Source organism: Lytechinus variegatus, chromosome 5 (assembly GCF_018143015.1).
Source record: "Lytechinus variegatus isolate NC3 chromosome 5, Lvar_3.0, whole genome shotgun sequence".
In the NCBI taxonomy this organism is placed as follows: domain Eukaryota; kingdom Metazoa; phylum Echinodermata; class Echinoidea; order Temnopleuroida; family Toxopneustidae; genus Lytechinus; species Lytechinus variegatus.
Window position 1 is genome coordinate 6,402,892 of NC_054744.1, and position 18,667 is coordinate 6,421,558.

The 18,667-nt window shown below is 37.7% G+C and overlaps 1 protein-coding gene across 1 annotated transcript in view; it reads right to left on the reverse strand.

Moving 5' to 3' along the window:
• Positions 1-904: 904 nt before the first annotated feature.
• Positions 905-18,667, reverse strand: part of LOC121415153 — an 18,995-nt gene continuing 1,232 nt past the window's right edge. The window contains exons 2-11 of the mRNA XM_041608287.1: positions 17,208-17,323; positions 11,931-12,056; positions 10,517-10,686; positions 8,944-9,145; positions 8,066-8,185; positions 6,609-6,775; positions 5,410-5,648; positions 4,709-4,933; positions 3,792-3,861; positions 905-3,198 (exon numbers count right to left, since the gene is read on the reverse strand). Of these exons, the coding sequence (XP_041464221.1) occupies positions 2,085-3,198; positions 3,792-3,861; positions 4,709-4,933; positions 5,410-5,648; positions 6,609-6,775; positions 8,066-8,185; positions 8,944-9,145; positions 10,517-10,686; positions 11,931-12,056; positions 17,208-17,285 (2,511 nt within the window). The 5' untranslated portion in view covers positions 17,286-17,323 and the 3' untranslated portion in view covers positions 905-2,084. The remainder of the gene's footprint in view (positions 3,199-3,791; positions 3,862-4,708; positions 4,934-5,409; positions 5,649-6,608; positions 6,776-8,065; positions 8,186-8,943; positions 9,146-10,516; positions 10,687-11,930; positions 12,057-17,207; positions 17,324-18,667) is intronic.

Here is an 18,667-nt window from a genome sequence, read left to right on the forward strand (position 1 = left end):
TGAATTTCCTAATTTTACAGCTCGCGCTTCGCACTCGTTTCATTTGGTTAGTAAAATACGTATGGTCTTCGTGAAATCCTTCAAACAAGCCTTAAAATGTCCCTCTTCAGGTCTGAATTTCCTAAATTTTGAGCACGCGCTTCGCGTTCGCAATATTTAATTACTGAGATGCGCATGTTAATCATGATTACAATGACTACAAGTGCTGTATGTGTTCGGATGCATATAATTCTAACAAAATCAGCAAGCGCTTGGCACTCGCATTAGATTACTATGGTGGGATTTATTCCTAAACTATAGTCCTTAAAATGTCTGTTAGGGACAGAGTCAATTTGAAAAATTTTTAGCTCGCGCTTCTCGCTCACATTGTTTGTTTAGCGAGGCAGGTACATATCATAATTACAAAAATTTGCTTATTATGTCCCTTTTTAGGTCTGAATATCAAAAATTTTCAGCTCGCGCTTCGCGCTCGCATTATGTGATCAGTAACATACGTATCTGTTTAATGACACTGTCCTTAAAATGTCTCTATTATGTCAGCATACCTAGCAAATGAGCACGCTTCGCGCGCTCACTAGGTGACTCAATATTTTTGCTGGTGCCCCCCCCCATGCCGTGACCCACGGTACGCCACTGCCTAAGTCTCACTCTGCTATGCAGGTGAGACAAAACCCCCACAATTTAAATTGAATAGTAACAAAGTTTTCGTTGGATAAATTGGTAACAAAACGATCACTCCTCATCACATTCTTCAAAATTATGCACATTTACATTAATTAAGGAAAACTATGTTAATATATAGGCTCACCTTAAAAGAAAACTTAAGAACTTACATAATAGTTTACAAAACAATTGGATTGCAACTAACATTATGGCAAAAATAAACTCCAAATACATCATAATATACGCAGGCAGCATTTAATATGATAAACATAATTATTATATCTATCATTATTCTATTTAATACATTTTATAGTCCATTATAACTATGATGGACACATGCAACATTGGCTGATCTAGGCGAGGAGGGAATTATTGTCTATGTAATATAATACCCCCACCCTAGAATTGTTCAACCCGTTTGAATTTTAAATTAGTCTTCATAATTAGTCACAGTGATTTATTTGATAATCATCTCTACTTTAAAATGTTATATTTTACATCCGATGTAGATGATTTCTTTTGAATTATGATTGTATGATGTTTTTCTTGATATTGCTACCAATTATTGTTGTTTGGGTGGGCTCTGCCCCCAACTACGTTATTCAGATGTAATATGTTGAGACAGCTTGTGCACGAAATAGAGAATAAAAGTTTAAAGAATATCTGTTCAAAATGCTGTCCTTGTTTTTGTATGAAAATAACAACTGAGGACAAGAAAATGAAAAGCAAGTGGTATTTTCATCGACAGATATTTCACGGCAGTGTCCTAGACAGGAACCTTTCATTAGCCCATTAAGTAAATCTTATGCAGTCTATCTAAAATAGTAATGCAGCACTTCAATACAACTTAAAAATTCATATCGGATTAAAACAGTAAGACATGCCAGATACAACCATGCGATATGAAGGTAAAATAAATACAAACCACATAACCAACTTACTTTACACTTGCTATGATAACCCTAATATATGATAGTCAATATCCCATAAATCTTCTGAATATAAACACCATAAATGTGATATTCAATATCACCCAATACATAAACAAATATACAAAATTAATATCATAAAAGATTTTGAATCCTAAAAAAAATCAAGTTTGAAAATAATTAACCAAACAGTATCATCGGGTAGTTTTATTGACTCAACTTTGTCATTTGCATGAATACTCATTGATTATTTCAGAACGATGTAAGTACCACCGCACCAACTTTCGTTTGAATTTTGTTTTTGTCAGAAACTACTTATGAATTCGGACAAATTTCTAACTAGGCTAGACTTAGGAGTGGTGTCATACAATGCATAAATACATTCCTGGTAATCAAATACTAAAATTGGTTGTGAGCTTCTATTCATTGATATAAATCAAGTTATACGATGTTGAAAGTATGGAAACGTGGACAAAAAGTTCATTTAAATATCTAGAGTGATGTAGGATCAAGCAATTTTCCCTGCTCGCCGAAATCGTCTTCCGTGTCGCCATTGCCAGGGCTTACACCATTACTAGCAACATAACCAGTGTCAGATTGGGAAGAAGTCATACATTCGTTGAGCAATTTTTCATTTTCTCCGTCGATGTCGGCTTCGTTGTCGTCGTCGTTGAGTGGATGTTGTGCGATAGCCCGTTGGCAGCAAGTATGGCAGTCGCGTTTGTTGTGTACATCGCCGATGTGGACGGTCTCGACGTCCTTTGTGGCCAAAGTGATTTGGATATTGACGTTTGTTTCAGCAGGTGACTTAACGCCGGGGGTTCTCCCGTCATCCGGACTGGCAACAGCATTCGTCCGAGTCGCATTTTCATCTAGATTCTTCCCTGGTACACCCATCTTTGTTTTCTTTTGATTTCTTGGTTTGGTCTCCTTGGCTTCGGTTTCGGATATGTGTGAAACAGTGGCGGTTTCCATTTCTCGGTCCATCGACATCTCCTTCGGGATTGCAGCCGAATTGTGATCCGTTTCCTGCACAGCGTGGAGACCGTCGTCACTCGAAGAATCCTTAGGGTGCAATGCAGCTTCGCCCTCCGACATGCGCCGTTGTTTCCCATTGCGTCCATTCACGGCTTTCTTCTCGGCATTGCACTCAGCTGGGATCAGAGCTGAACCTACAGAGCGACGACGGCGGACAAGGCTCCCAGAGGCCTCGCTGAAATCATCTATAAGTGGATGGACAGTCCCGGATTCCTTCTCAATGACAACCTTCCCTGACGCTGACGAAGTACTAGAATTGTTCATTTGGTTACCCAATCCTGTAACTTGTCTTTGGTCTTTTTCAGATTGTCTATCAGCCTCTTTTGGATATGCCTCTCTTTCTTCCTGTTTTAAATGACCGTGTGAAACAACCTGAACACCTCCCTGTTGAAGTACTTTTGGGAGCAATGGGATTGACTGAGATGGATCCTCAACACCCTTCTGCCTCTCAATGGCATGTCTAATGACATTCATTGTTGGGGTAGAAGCTGCGGATTGCATATCTGTTGATTCTCCACTTACGGGTCTGGGGTTAGTAAGACTCTGAAGAGCACTACTTGATAAATTCCTGCATGACAATACGCATAGATATAGATTGCATTATGAATCAGTTAAAAGGAAATTATATCCCAACCCATCAGGAGCAGAATAAATGCGATATGTGGTGTCCTTGAGATGTAAATTCGAAGTAAGCCTTTAGGTTGGTCATTTCAATTCAGGGTTCTAATACAGGCGTAAAGTATTAAAGTGGGTAGACCCACTGCCTCAACCGACAAAGTGGATAATAACATACTTTCGCTGAAGCCAAAAGCACCACAATCACAAGATGTGATATACGTGTTACAATTATCACTTATCCTCCAGACAAGAATAGGAGAGAGATTTGGTCAAATTAACGAGATATGTCACTAAATGTGGGCATTGCAAGTCAATGTATTGGTCTTACTTTCAGTCATAACTCAATTAATTGCATATTCGTACCTGATTGGTTCTTGCAGCAAGAAATAAAATACAGTTTCTTGTAGTTAAAACAGATGTATCAGTTGTAAATCTTATTGCAACACCACCTTCTTAACAAAGAGAGTATTATAATCACGATATCAATATACCAAGGTATCGAGATTTTGTTTTTAATAAGTGGATGACTGTTTTATCACTTACCTTAAAAAATTCAAGAATTCCAAGGAGCCGTCTTCAGACGAAATTGGAGAGACAGTTGGATTGTAGACAGCTATAAACAGACCAAAGGGGGCAAGAATTTGGTAACTCAAGTAAGAAATCGACGTTATCAACAGCAATCTGTTCAGTCATTTTACTCTATGTTTTTTTTTTACTTCGTCCACTTTGTAGAGAATCATGATTGCGTTTTTATGATTGTTTGGTGGTTTTTCTCTCACCGAACAAACCAAATTTGATATAGAAATTCACTCAAGGCCAAGAAGCAAAGTCTTGTTCCATCCCATCGGGTTGTCGCCTCGGGCCGGGCATGTATGTACATATATTCGAGAAAAGGACTCACTGAATTTCCAATATGTCGGGTCCAGTTTACCCGACCATTCGAGAATTATTCTATAGTTTTCACATCGGGTAAACTGGACCCGACGTTTCGGAAATTTAGGGGGCACTTTCCTTGAATGGTCGGATTTTTTATTGCCCGACCCGACGCGATAACCCGATGGGATGGCACAAGCCGATCCCACGGGTGATCTATAAATGTTTAGAATGACGTTTCAGTCAGTGTCATCAATGATAAGAAGGTAGAGAATAGCTAATCTTGGCACCGCTGTATGTTGAATTAAATGGGCGACTATGGCTAAAAATGTAATTTTTCTTAGTTTTGCTTTTTTCATACACGCGTTTGAGACAATTTCACTAATTGTAGGTAACTTTGCCAAAAGAGGTGACATTTTTTCCTTTAAATTTAGGGTGCTAACTGACGATCAACTGATTTTTTTAAAAAATAAATATCAGTGAATATAGAGAATTAGTAGTTATTAGTGTTTAAATTGATGAGCCTCCCTGTTTATACCCAAAGATAATTTCTTGAATGTCAATCTGATTAAGAACACGGTCCTTACTTGTTGGAGATCTGGAGAGAGAGGGCGTCTCACTCGGGGTTGGTATGAACGGCGTTTCAGTTGTAGTAGACGGAGTCGAGCCATTTCCCCTCTTCCATAGGATACGGAAAACGATGGCGACGATGATCAGGACAATGATGACGACAGCGAGAAGGGAAACAATTACTATGAAGATGGTCATATAAGTTCCATGTGTGGACGAAGGAGCTTTAGCCTCGTCGTTGACTGTCGAAAAGGAAATAATGTTAAAACAAAAAACAGTATAAAGAGGAGCAGCATCCTTGATAAATAAAAAGGATTTGAAAGTGGTAATGATAAATTTATTTTCTTCAAGAAGTTTGTGATAGCAACTTGGTTGAGATGGACCTTGCGCTTAATGAGATGCCCAAATCCCACCGGATACCTCGCAAAGATTTCCACAAAGGAGGGCTGAATTTACTAGCATATGCTACAATCAAGATTTCACAAATCCTTTCACTATTCATTCGAGTAGGCCTACTTGTTGACAGTAGATAATTTGATCTACACAGTTCATATTCAAACTTTGGCTGATTGGAATAGAATATGATTTTGCAACAGCTAGAGTACACCCCGGTCGATTATAAAGTCGTTGTAATGTCCAGACAGCATCAAGAAACACCCCCAGTCCCATGCTTTACTAAGATACAAATTCGAATGCCAATACACCTCCCCCTCCTTACGTTCATTGTCAGTATCGGATTGGAAGATGTCTGCAACTGCAGCCACTTCCGATACGACTTGATCCTTCGGATCTTCTTCGACAGGCTCTCCAGGAACTGCAGGAATCCCAGGATCCTGATCAGAATTCTTCTTTGATTCACACCATGCTTGACATTGAGGGATGTGGTTAGGACATTCAGGGCACTTGTTCGGACAGGCTCCGCTGTCGGGAAAATATCCATCTGCGTCTTGGTAGTATCTAAACGTGAGAATTAAGATGATGATCATGGTTACAACAAATGATTATCCTTGAGTAAGTGTTTTAATTGTGTAAGTGTTTGAACTATTGCTAGGAAGACTTCAGAATTACAGATTGCCTAATATCATATATTACATGTATTTTTTTATAAAGCCCAGTAGACCTAGTCTGTTATGCAGACTCCTTGAATCAGGTGTGCTACACACACTGCAGATGTGGGTCTACAGTTGTAGACTAAGTTGTAGTGGTGGTGGTGGTGGTCGTAGAAGTAGTAGGAGCAGTAGAAGAAGAACAAGCAGTGGGTTTCTCTCTCTCTGAAGCAGAAGTAGTAAAAGTAGCAGTAGTGGTAGTAGTAGACGAGTAGAAGCAGACAAATAGTAGGGGTATAGTAGTAGCAGTAGTAGTAGTAGTAATAGTAGTAGTAGTAGAAATAGTAATAATAACAATATGCAATATTATATAACGCTTAATACATTAATGTTTCTATAAAGCGCTGCACACTATTACCCCGGCTTTAGCACGGCTACCCTGATTGGGCGCTCGAGCATTCAAGGAATTCCGTCCTACCGGGTATCCATTTACTACACCTGTGTGGAGAGTGGCAAATGCAGATAAACGCCTTGACAAAGGACTCGAGTGCCGAGGTGGGATTTGAACCCCGAACCTTGTGTTTCAAAGTCCGGAGACTTATCCATAGTAGTAGTATTAGTATTAGTAATAGTAATATTAGAAGTAGAAATAGTAATAATAATAGTAGTAGTAGTAATAGTAGTAGTAGTAGTAGTAGTAGTAGTAGTAGTAGTAGTAGTAGTAGTAGTAGTAGTAGTAGTAGTAGTAGTAGTAGTAGTAGTAGTAGTAGAAGAATTAGCAGTAGTAGTAGCAGTCGTAATAGTAGTAGTAGTATAGTAGTAGTAGTAGTAGTAGTAGTAGTAGTAGTAGTAGTATAGGCCTAATATTTACCCTGGAAGACATTCTCCGCATTGGGTGTCTCTTGAAGCAGAACACTCTGTCGCAACAGTGTTGACGCAGATTCGGCAGGGAGAACATCGTTGTAGCCCGTCTTCTGAAAACGTTCCTTTGGGACATGGTCGACAGTAAGCATCACCATTCTTTCCTCTGCCACAAACCTAAAAACGTTTCCGGGGGAAACAGGGTTGGGTTTAAAGAGATGGTCCAGGCTGGAAATATTTATATCTCAATAAATTTGTAAAATTCACAAAGAAAGATGCAGAAAATTTTCTTTAAAAAAAATAGCGAAGTTATTGATTTTAAGGATTTGCATTATTCTGCATGGTGAAACAGTTCGAGGCATGTCTTCCTGAATATTCATTAGGTTGGCTGATGATATCATATCCCCACTTGTTCTTTTGTATTTTATAATATGAAATTAGGTATACTTAACATGTTTCTTCTAAGAACTAAACTTACTTCATCCTAATGGAGACACATCATTTACACATGTATGAAATAATGAAACAATTATGATATCATGTAATAATATAAGAAAATGGGGATAAGACACCATCGGCCCACCTAATGAATATTTATGATGATGTGCATATTCTTAGTAATACTTTAATTTAAAGCAAGTGGTGAAAGTTGACATTGTTTGTTCCATGCAAACACGTTCAATATTAAAGAGAGGTTTGCCGTGAGAAAATGTTATCTTGGGTGGGATCAATATTATCATTATTATTACTATTTTATTTGGCATTTCAAAAAAACTAAGGATACAAACAGATCAGAGACAAGATCAATCAAACTTGTACAATAGAGAAAATAAGACCTGGATGAGAGTTGGAGAGGCTGCCTGGGTATGGAAAAGGCTAACTTAATAGCCATAACCCACAGGTCCTCCTCCCCAAACCTCCCCACCCCATCCAGGTCAGAACACTAATGGTAAAAATAAAATGAAGATATTTAGAATCGGCAAAATACAATGGTCACACATGTGACTTGGTCACTTCAAGCCAACCCCCACAATACCTCCCCTAATCACATCATTATGTATCTACGAGCAGAATGATAAGTAGAATGATAAGCATCAAACATTAGAGCAATCGTTAATTTAAAAATATAAATATATAATACTGCATCTATCATAAGTAATGGGATATAAGAAAATAAGAATATATAAAAAAACATGTATGAGTATTCAAATGACATAATATTGAGGTTGAAATAGGCCGGATTAGATTTAGTGTATAAATTATGAATAAACTAAAAATTGAAACTTAGACCCCGTTCTGCTTTTGAACTGGTTTTCACCAAACTGGTTTCCCCGGCCTCAACTACTTTAAGGAGGTACATGAGGACGGGGTCCAAAGAATGGATTGATTTTGTTTTCATAGTCTCCATTTAATATTGGACACATGGAAATGCCCAACAGTCCTCTGGGCGGGGAAACAGAAATATACCTTATTAAGTTGTTCTCCTGGCTGACAGGTCAAACACGCCTTACATAGTCCATCATAGTCTAAGAAGAAGTTTCCATCGTGACAGTGATCAATGCACGAAGGAGGTTCAGGCTCACAGTGCTTTAGAAAGAAAAAGATGATAAATTTAGGAAAGTGAGCCGAAGTGGACAAAAACAAAAGCCACAGACATAAAACGTTGTCTTAAAAAGACACAAATACTATACGATAACATGTATTTCATGCATTTAACCGTATGTTATAGATCCCTTTGGTTGTTTACCTCATGGACTTGGGGCTGTTGCATGAAATAAAAACTCCCGCTTTTTTGCCTGAGATTTTCAATGTGTTTTTTTTTTCATTTTTTTTATTGCACTGTTTGTCTGGTTTTCCTTCCCCTTTCCTTTTGAGGCCTTTACCAATTTCTAATTCTAAGCTTAAGATGGAGGTCTCCCACATTTCAAAATGTATTATGTCGATATATGTATATATATATTTTTCTGCTATTTGTTTTAGTAATTAACACAAGAAATGCATCAGGTATAAATGTGTTTCAATTAGATTGTTAGAATGTATATATGCATATGTTATTTATTATGTCATTTGCTTATTGTTGTATATGCTAAGAAAAAACGATTACACTTGTATATACTTTTGTTATTGGAACGTGGAAATGAATGAATCAAATCAAATTGCAAAAGTTTTATGGAACAGGCCACAGACCTCTGATCTTTGGTTTTTAATCCTGGTGAACTTGTCGTACCATTAGCTTGCGGTCTCTTAGACATTGTAATCTTAATTCTTGTTGAACTGAACTATTGATCAATTATGATGATTGCTCCTCATCAGTTATGACGACTTGGATGTGGATTTTTACTTACGTCAAGGTCATCTGGGGGCACTTCTTCAGCAGGCCTGTCTAGATCTACAGGGGGGTTCTCCTGGGGGGCATCTTCCGGTCTTAGTTCTTCCCCTTGGTTTGCCCACCAATCTCTGCACTGGGGGGTATCACGGGGAAGGTCCGAACACCTATCTAGACAGGCGTTGGGGTCTGTCGAGAAGCGGCCAGACCTTCGGACAAAGCTGTAAAGAAATCAGGAACACAAAACTTCACATAGAGCTTTCCTGATTTTATTCCATCTTTTTTCCCCCACGAACATTCATTAAAATGACAATTCAGATCACAATGTATGATAGCATATAAGAGGATTCGAAACGACTTGGTAACAATTAGGTTAGGAGAGATAACAGATTTTGCTGAACATCTTACAGAGATCTGGTGGCTTTTGCGTCCACCAAGTTCTATAACTCTAAAGAGAGATTCACAGTCACGTTTAACCAAGAAAAGGCTACATATCTTATAAGTTATTTAATTCTTTGAGCCAAAAGGGGCTAATAATCAACCGTTAAAAAAAATCATATAGTAACTGCCTCTCTTTCAGAAAGTGGCTCGAGCCTCCCATGTTTCATGTAAGAGGTCAAGATGTCAATGGACTGACCTAGGTCCCGTAACACAAAGGTTAGCAATTGATAGTAAGCGTGATTTTCACAATCGATTGTACATTGTGGTCAATGAATTAAATCGTAAAAAATTGTTCTACTTTTAATGCTATGCTTTGTGTTACGGGCTCCTGGGTTCCGTGACACAAAGTTTAGCGATTAATCGTACGCCTGATTTTTACGATTAGTTGTACATTGTAGTCAATGGAATAAAAAAATTGTAGAACAATGTTCTACGATCAATTGCTAAGCTTTGTGTGACCGGGCCCTGGATGGTGTTTTCTCAACTTTTTTCTCCGAAAAATTGCCAGATCTGGGGTCCGTTGCAGAAAGAGTTGCGTTTAAACGCAAGTCAAAAATCAATCGCAAGTCCAAAATACGCGCCGTTGATTGGTTGAAAATCAAGTTGCGCATGATTTTTAGAGTTGCGTTTGATTGCAACTCTTTAAGCAACGGGGCCCTGACAACTTTCTTTGACTTTGATTCGTCGAGAAGCACTGTTACCATGGTCACCCTGCTGGAAAGAACACAGTGTCACACAATCGTGTTCACATTGTAGATTTAGGGAAGATGTGAGTCACACTGTTGAAATGCTCATTTTAACAGTGTGAATATATTTTCACACTGTGGACACCTCGACAGTGCTTGACTGTTCACAGGGTGTTCACACTGTCGACTAAGTGACTATATGATTCACGCTGTTGAAATGCTCAAATTAAACAGTGTTAAGGTGATATCACATTGTGTTCCACACTGTGAACACACTGTGGCACAAACTGTGGGGCACTGTGAAATGTTGGATAAAACAGGACTTGTAAGTTAAAACTTCAAGTCCTTTCATGAAGCGCTACTTAGTGTCCACATGGTGACTCTCTGCTTTACGCTTGGGCCACAAATCCATGAGACCTAACTGGTATAGTTTCCATTAAAAAACAGAAATGGGGAAAGACTTACCCTGGAAGGCATTCGCCACACACTCTATTCTGTGTCGGCTGACATGGCTCGAGCTCCTGTGTATTGGTACAGGTAGCGCAAGGGGTGCAACGCTTGGAGGTGTCTAACGAAAAGAAACCCTGTTGACATGGTTGGCATGCTGCATCCCCATTCAAGCCGTTCCCACAGTCCTGGTCATAAAACATGATTAATTAACAATTAGTGAAATAAAAATACCTTAAACAAGTTTGAAGTATCTTGGAAGGGTCACATCCTTGACAAGTTAATATATACAGACTAGTTTGATAGTACCCAAGTTACTCTTAAAAGCTCATCAGCCACCTTGATTAGCGCCAGTTAAAACTCTAAGCTCAAGTCGCAAATTCTTTGACAGTTCATGGTGCCTTGCCCAGAACATAACATCATTGATAACAATCAAGTGCACCAGTCTCTATATTCTTTCCCTTATTATTATGGTACCTATATAGGAACATAAGGATAACAGACAACCATCAAAGTTTTAGGCAAAGTTAAACTCGGTAATCCCATTTTAGTTCATACTAAATGAATATGATTCATTTTTTGAAAAACATCTTTGCACGAAGACTAAAACTCAACACATTAGCCTATGTTATAAAAGGAAACTCCACTGTGTATTTGACATCCTTGGAATGGAAGACAAAGTCCTTATTCTAAGCGGTTAATAATTCAAGGATGCAGAATCGAGTATCGAAACAATACATTTAAAGAAAAGCCCGTAGATTACTTCTAAACCAGATCTTCCCTTCTTATACAGTTTTGGAAATATTTCACCCGATCAATGAATCAATTAATTGGAAGATTTCGCAACACTATATCGACGCTTTCTGGAACGTAGAGAATCTATTGTCAAAAGCCCTTCATGACACAACAGCTTTTGTCGAAAACCGGTGAATCAAAACAGCAGTGTATTCCTAGGGAGCGTTTCATCAATAGTTTCGTCCGACAAGTTGTCAAGACTTACTACTTTCCTTGATTCTGATTGGTTGAGAAGCACTGTTACTATAGCAACTGTCGGATAAAACCGGACTTGTCGGATAAAACGTCTGACAAGTCCTTTCATGAAACGCTCCCCTGGACTCTGGACAGACCACCCTTTTTTGCAATTATTCGTCAGCTCCGAATCTTAGGAAGATCTGCTGTCTCGGTTCACCAATATTTGACAAAGGCCTCTCAGCTGTCCAATGTGATTTGACGGGCACTTTCACTAGATTTACTACGTTGTAGAATCCGTCCACGTTGCAACTGCAAAAGGTCATTATCAAGGACTCAGTCTTACCCGTTAAAACAACTATAGACCATCAATTAAAGCCATTTTTCAAATTTTAGCATTGTATGGTTTGTAGTTGCTTTTTTTTCGGTGTGACCAGATTATAATTATCTTTTGTCTAGATACCTTGTTAAGTTCCTCTCCAGCCGGACACTGTGGACACCGGATACAATAAGCCCAATCTGCACTGACATAGTAGCCATTCCCATCGCAATCGTCGGCACAAATTGGTGGGGACGGGTTGTTGCAGAACTGCAGGAGAAATTCGAGAAATAGAATATAAAAAACGGAAAGTCATTAAATGGTAAAGGGCAAGAACAACACTTTTTTATGAAAAAAAAAGAGGATGAAAAAAAATTCAGCTGTGTCAGATATTGTTGACTGTTCCAATTATAAAGATAATACTATACACGCACATTGGTCACTCTCCACAATAGGGAGTTTTTGCTCATCTACGCGGAATGAATCCTAAAACGCAGCAAATGCATTGGAAATGCAAGTCAAATCAAAATGAAGTCTTTGTCGAGGGTCGGTGATTCGGAAGTTCCGGCTGACGTTTCAGAGCTGACGAAAAATCGTATATAGTTGTTTATGTTGTTTATCCAGAGTCACCAATGAAACTGCGGCTTCCATTTTCCGACCCTTATTATTATTATCATTATTATTATTATTATGAATATCAATATTATTAGCATTATTATTGTTGTTGCTGTTGTTGTTGTTGTTGATAATAATTTTATTATTATTATTATGATATTTGTTTGGCATCACCTGTTTCTGGGAGGCGGAAAGCAAACTAAATCACTATGACCAGCAGGTCTCTCCTCCCGATATAACTGGGGAGCGTTACATGAAAGGATTGTCAAACGTTTTATCCGACAGTTACTATGGTAACAGTGACTCTCAGCCAATCATTATCAAGGAAAGTTGTAACACCTGACAACTTGTCGGACGAAAATATTGATGAAACGCTCTCCTGATCGGGGGAGTGCAAATGGACCACTTCCCCGGCGTTTTCCCCTACACTTATACGAATTGTGCAGTGGGTTCTTAACGTGCAAAGGTGGTGACTCTCCTCTACACGGGGCCTCCACTTAACATCCTATCAGAGGGACGGGGTGTTTTCCACTGTATGCATCTATAGAACAGGGGAGAGACGTTTACACATCACAACGCAGGCTTCAGTTATCCGCCTTGGATGGAATCTAGCCCCGACATTTTGGTTCGACGGGTAGGCGCTTTACCGACCTAATTTAATTGTCATGAAGGACAATTGACAACATAGGTTCTCTACCAATGACATAACCGGAGGGCGAAACAAAAAAACGACATAATAGTTATGGGTTCATTAAATTTCAGAGTAACATTTTAGAACCATTCTTGATATTTACATAAAATAGTACGATTTAAAACATCATATACATGCAAGGTCTTCCCCATTTTGACGCAAAAGACAATTAATCCAACATGTTGTCGAACATCCCCCACCTCTATTTTACTGTCCATAGTTTCGTCAAACAACTAAGGTGTCATATGAAAAACTTTCCTGTTCAAGATCATACCATTTATGTGAGATCATGAGAATAGTTTTTAATACAGGAGCAAAAACCGAGAATTCTGATTTTTCAATGGTTTCTTCCTTATCCTGATTGCCAACGAAGAAAACAACTTTTTTGTAATGAACACCGGCATGACCGGGGGCGGAAATCTCTCCAAAAAGGTAGGGGGACAGGGGTTATCAAAAAGGTTATCACCCCAAATTTAAGGTCATTTCGACCAAAAATACATGTTTTATTTCGATTTTGAATGATGTATTTCATACCATCATAAAAGACCAAAAATAGTAGGGGGACATTTTGATATTGTGTCCCCCTACCTTTTTTAATAGGGGGACACGTCCCCCTGTCCGCCTGTAATTCAGCCCATGATGAACACTAAAGATGCAATACCCCCAGACAATAGGTTTTGATATTGAAATTGACTGCAAAATGATTTAATTGTATTCTCACAACACGAATCTTTTCTGTTCCTTCACGCAACTGTGATTTCCAAATAAAAGATTATTCCGTGTGAAGGGAAATTTCAACAGTGGAATACTCTGGGAATGTTTTACAGACCGAGAAGTATGAACATATTCAACAGACCCGCACCATCCCCTCATATTACACAGCAGCGGGACCACATAAATTATAACTCTTAAAAAAAATGTGATGGAGAAGAGATTGTAAGAGTGTAGGAGCTGTAGGGGCGAAAAGGGCAAAAAGAAGGCAGGGATAAAGACAGATAAAGAAAGTTATTAAAACCTGGGCTCCGTAACACAAAGATTAGCGAACAATCGCTAAATGAACTGACCAATCGAGATCAATGTTACAGGCCCCATTTGGTTTAAAATACTGACCAGGGACCAATCAGTGCTGTTCTTTCACATATTAAATCCATCGCAAATCTTTGTGTTACGGAGCCCAGGAATTAAAGCATGAATCACGACGTTAATACTCGACCAAGGGCCACCCCACTCACCCCCCCCCCCTTTGAATATGTAGATCTGCAACTGTCACATGATAATATAGGCGATGATTTCGTGAGATATTTTGTCCATCGAGGAGGGGGGGGGGGAGGAACAAACATTTCCTATAGACTCTTGTACAGAATTTGAAAATCTAGGGGAGGGGCACCCCCCCCCCTTTCTCACGACCAGCGCTAATGGACCCACAATAAGCATTTCCCCGCACCCAAAGATTGTGCGGCAAGGCGTGAAATATGACAAATGTTCTTTTCATGCATTCACGCACCTCTGCTGATTGGAAATGAGGAAGTGAAATATCATTAATATTTCACAATTATGCTTACATACATGATTAATAGCATAATTGAATGTAGCCGAATTCGTGATGAGAAGAATTATACACACACTGCAATAACTCCGGTATTGATTTAATACCAGACCGGAATCTATATATGTCCACACCAGAGAAGTATTGAAACAACACCAGTTCGGAATCAAACCGATGATGTTTTAATACTAATTGGTGTAGTATAAACATCTGGTGTTAGACCAAAACCAAACTGGTGTGTTTAACACTTCTATGGTGTGGACATTTATAGATTCCAGGCTGGTGTTAAATCAACACCGGAGTTTTTTCAGTGCATGAAAATTGAACTCATATCCTGTCATAGACCAAAGAGTGTATAGGATACACTTTTTCATAAACAGGTTGGAAAATATTAGGAATTGACTGTATATACAAAATAACCATGTTGTTCACTCGATCCTGACCATTCAGAAATTGGATTGATTGGAGCAATACTGTAAAAAAAAGTAGTAGTTTACGTCTTGATGGTGATGTGACTGATATCCAAAGTGACTGTGGCATGCTGCATTTTCCGTCATATAATGTCCCACATTTTATGCTCCCTCGCCCCTTCCCTCCCGCTCTTTCTGTCTGTCATCTTATTATCAATCTATTTGTCCATCTATCTACCTATCTTTCTATCAATCTTTCTATCAGCCTCTCTCCCTGCCCACTTCCCTCGACATCCCTGTCCTTTCCTCTCTCGTATTTTCTTCATAAACATCACTCGCTTTCCTCACCCACAAATTACGCGAAACTTCTCGCAGCATCATGATGTAAAGGGAAATTCCCTTTTCATCATAATGCTGCGAGAAGTTTCGCGTAATTTGAAATTTACTTGACCCCCCCCCCCCCCCCCACCTTCTTCACGACCTCTTTATTACCTTCCTCAACAACTTTACAAAATTTTGGTGGAAATGACATGGATCTTTAATGTAAATATGCAGCATTCATTGTAATTTTTTTATTGCATTTAAATGTCAAAGATATGGGGTAATTATCCGAGATACTACGCATCGTTTACAGACATCGGAGGGCTATTTAGTAAGGGATATGTAGCCGAGTATAGGCCAGTAAAGATACTTTCTTCATCTGTTTATAACATTCTGCATTAAACTAGACAAATGTGCTAAAACTTGTCACGGTAGACTTGATATCTTGATCATTTCGTCCTAACAGTACCCCACACATTTCTTGATTTCATCATGATATACCTGACATTCAATTCGGCGAAAATCAAAGTTTCAAATGAAGTACGAGCACAATCATGCATTACATGAACTGATGAACATATAATTTGTGCAAAATATGGCCTCCTGCTGGTACCATAGTAACTCTGGACAAAGTTTGATGAAACTTGCAAAAACTTCATATGGTTGCCATAACATAATATGGTTGCTATACGTCCGTGATATATTCCTTCTAATTACACTCTAAACAATTTACTCAATATATGGTAAATTTGGTACATGACATGCTTTGTGGGTAAAATGATAACGAGGTGATTTTTTTTTATATGCTGATGGCTTCAATTCGTTTAGGTTTTATTAATGATTTTTTGTGTATTTGGAAAATCTCTCTTTTATGTTTTTATTTGACACTGAAAAAAAATCAATATGTTGAATTTACTGTAGAAGTTTCTTCTTGATGCATGTAATTATCATCAATGTTATTTATTATTATGTAGTGAAAGATGTCTGACTTTGTGTTTTATTGAAACATTAATGAAAAATATTATGTTAAATTTATGAGTTGTCAAGGTATTTGTAAAGACATCAAAGTTCTATATATTCTATTTGAGAGAGAAATTATATGAATCGCAACTCTCTAAATTTCAATCCTTTATTCAATTGAATACGCTAAAATATTTGATAACAAGCTCGTAGCAAGGGGGAGGGAACTCGGAGGTTAGATCGAACCTCCCCCTAAAAAATCCAAAGCAATAAAAAATGGAGGGAAGGAAACAAATTTTCGAGGACGAATTTTGTGCAATAGTTTCACTTTTCAATTTTTACAAGAACCTTTTTGATTTTTTTTTTGCTTGTCAAATTCATTGGCGAGGAAATGTTAAACAATTACTACAAAATTAATCCTCAATTCAGAAATCATGTTTTATTTTTTGCTCGCTCACATCATTTCTTGTAATTTTTTTAAATAAAAAAATGAATAGTGAACCGTGCATATAAAAAAACTCATTTACAAAATTTCACTGACAAAACCTCACTCTCTCGATACTTATGCCTCTTTACTGAACCACATGATCAAACGTTATGTATTGAATTACAGTATTAACTGCATACGCGGCAGAAGCGGGGGGGGGGGGACTAAATTTTTTAGTTGATAACCTTTTTATTTTTTGCTTGCTTGCTTGTCTAAAATTATTGGTGATCCCTCCCTGAAATCCTTTTTTTCCTGCGCCCCCTAAAACTTTATGTTCATAACCTTTTTTTTTGGCTTTTTACAATTTTGGTGGTCCCGCCCCCTGAAATTGTTGGCTTCCGCCGCCAATGATTAACTGCAATGATATACATATAATTAATAATATGCTTACCCTTCCTCTGCTTAATACATGGGGAAGCGCATCCGATAAGATGAATAGAAACACTAGTTTTAGAATCCCTCTATCCATTCTTCAAGCTGTGATGATAGCAGATCATGGTGGAAAATCTAAGAGGAAAACCAAAAAAGATAAGTCAATATAACAAAAGTGCTATAGTACAAATAATTGTGTGCAAACATGTCACATTTTCTTAAACGGGTACTCTGGACTGAAAGTATTTTCTATCTAAATAGATATAGTAAAATTCACAAAGCATAATGCTGAAAATTCATCGAAATCTGAATACGAATAATGAAGTTATTGAATTTTAAAGTTTAGCAATATTTTGTGAAAACAGTTATGTGCATGTCGCCATGAATATTCATTATAGGTGGGCTGATGATGTCACATCCCCACTGTCCCTTTCCTAACATGAAATCATGTTGTTTCCTTTTTCATGTGTGAATGATAATGTCTCACCTATAATGAAATAAGTTGTAGCAATGGATATCTGATGCACTAAATCAGTTGTCAATGTATTATATTTGTTTATGTTCTTGTGAACCTAATATATTTTATTAAAAAAAACCAAGTGGGGATACGTGCATCATAATCACTTTGCTCATTGAATATTCATGAAGATAAACCTAAAACTGTTTCACCGGAATAATGTAAATCTTTAAATTACCATAGCTTTGTTATTCTTCGTCCGATTTCGATCAACATTTTCAGTGTTTTGTTTGTTCGTTTTTTCTTTATCTGTTCAAATCATATTATTTCCAGCCTGGAGTACCCCTTTAACATGAACGATAAACTTATCGTTCGTACCGATAGTCATATTTCATGATTATGAGTATGATTTCGATTATGATCATGATCATAATTTTGGTTAAAATTGTGATTGTCATTATCGTAATGATTATGATTATGACATATGGTTATGATTGTAATCGTAATCATGATTAAGATTATGATCATAATTATAGTTCTGCATGGTTATGCTGATGATTATGATAATGATGACGATGATGATAATGGTTATGATTATGATTAGGACTATAAATATTATTATGATTATGACTATGATTTTCATTAATGTTATGATTATAAGAGAAAAATATTAATTTGCCGTGAAGATCTCTTTATTCTCTAAACAATTTATCAACAATTGAATACATGGACTGACCATGCAGATTTATGATATAATCAGTGGTTAAAAAACAACACCAAATTCAAGAGCTCCTGCACTGTAAAAACTGCGGTGTTAAAACTGACACCAATTGGTGTTAATAGAGGACCACACCCTGAGGTGTTAAAATTACACCCTAGAGATTAAACATAACACCAAAGAGTGTAAATGTAACAACAAAAGGTGTTGTAATAACTCCTATAGGTGTAAAAGTAACACCACCAATTTAACAACGGTGTTAATTAACTGGTGTTGTCCTCTATGTACACCGGTTAACACCACA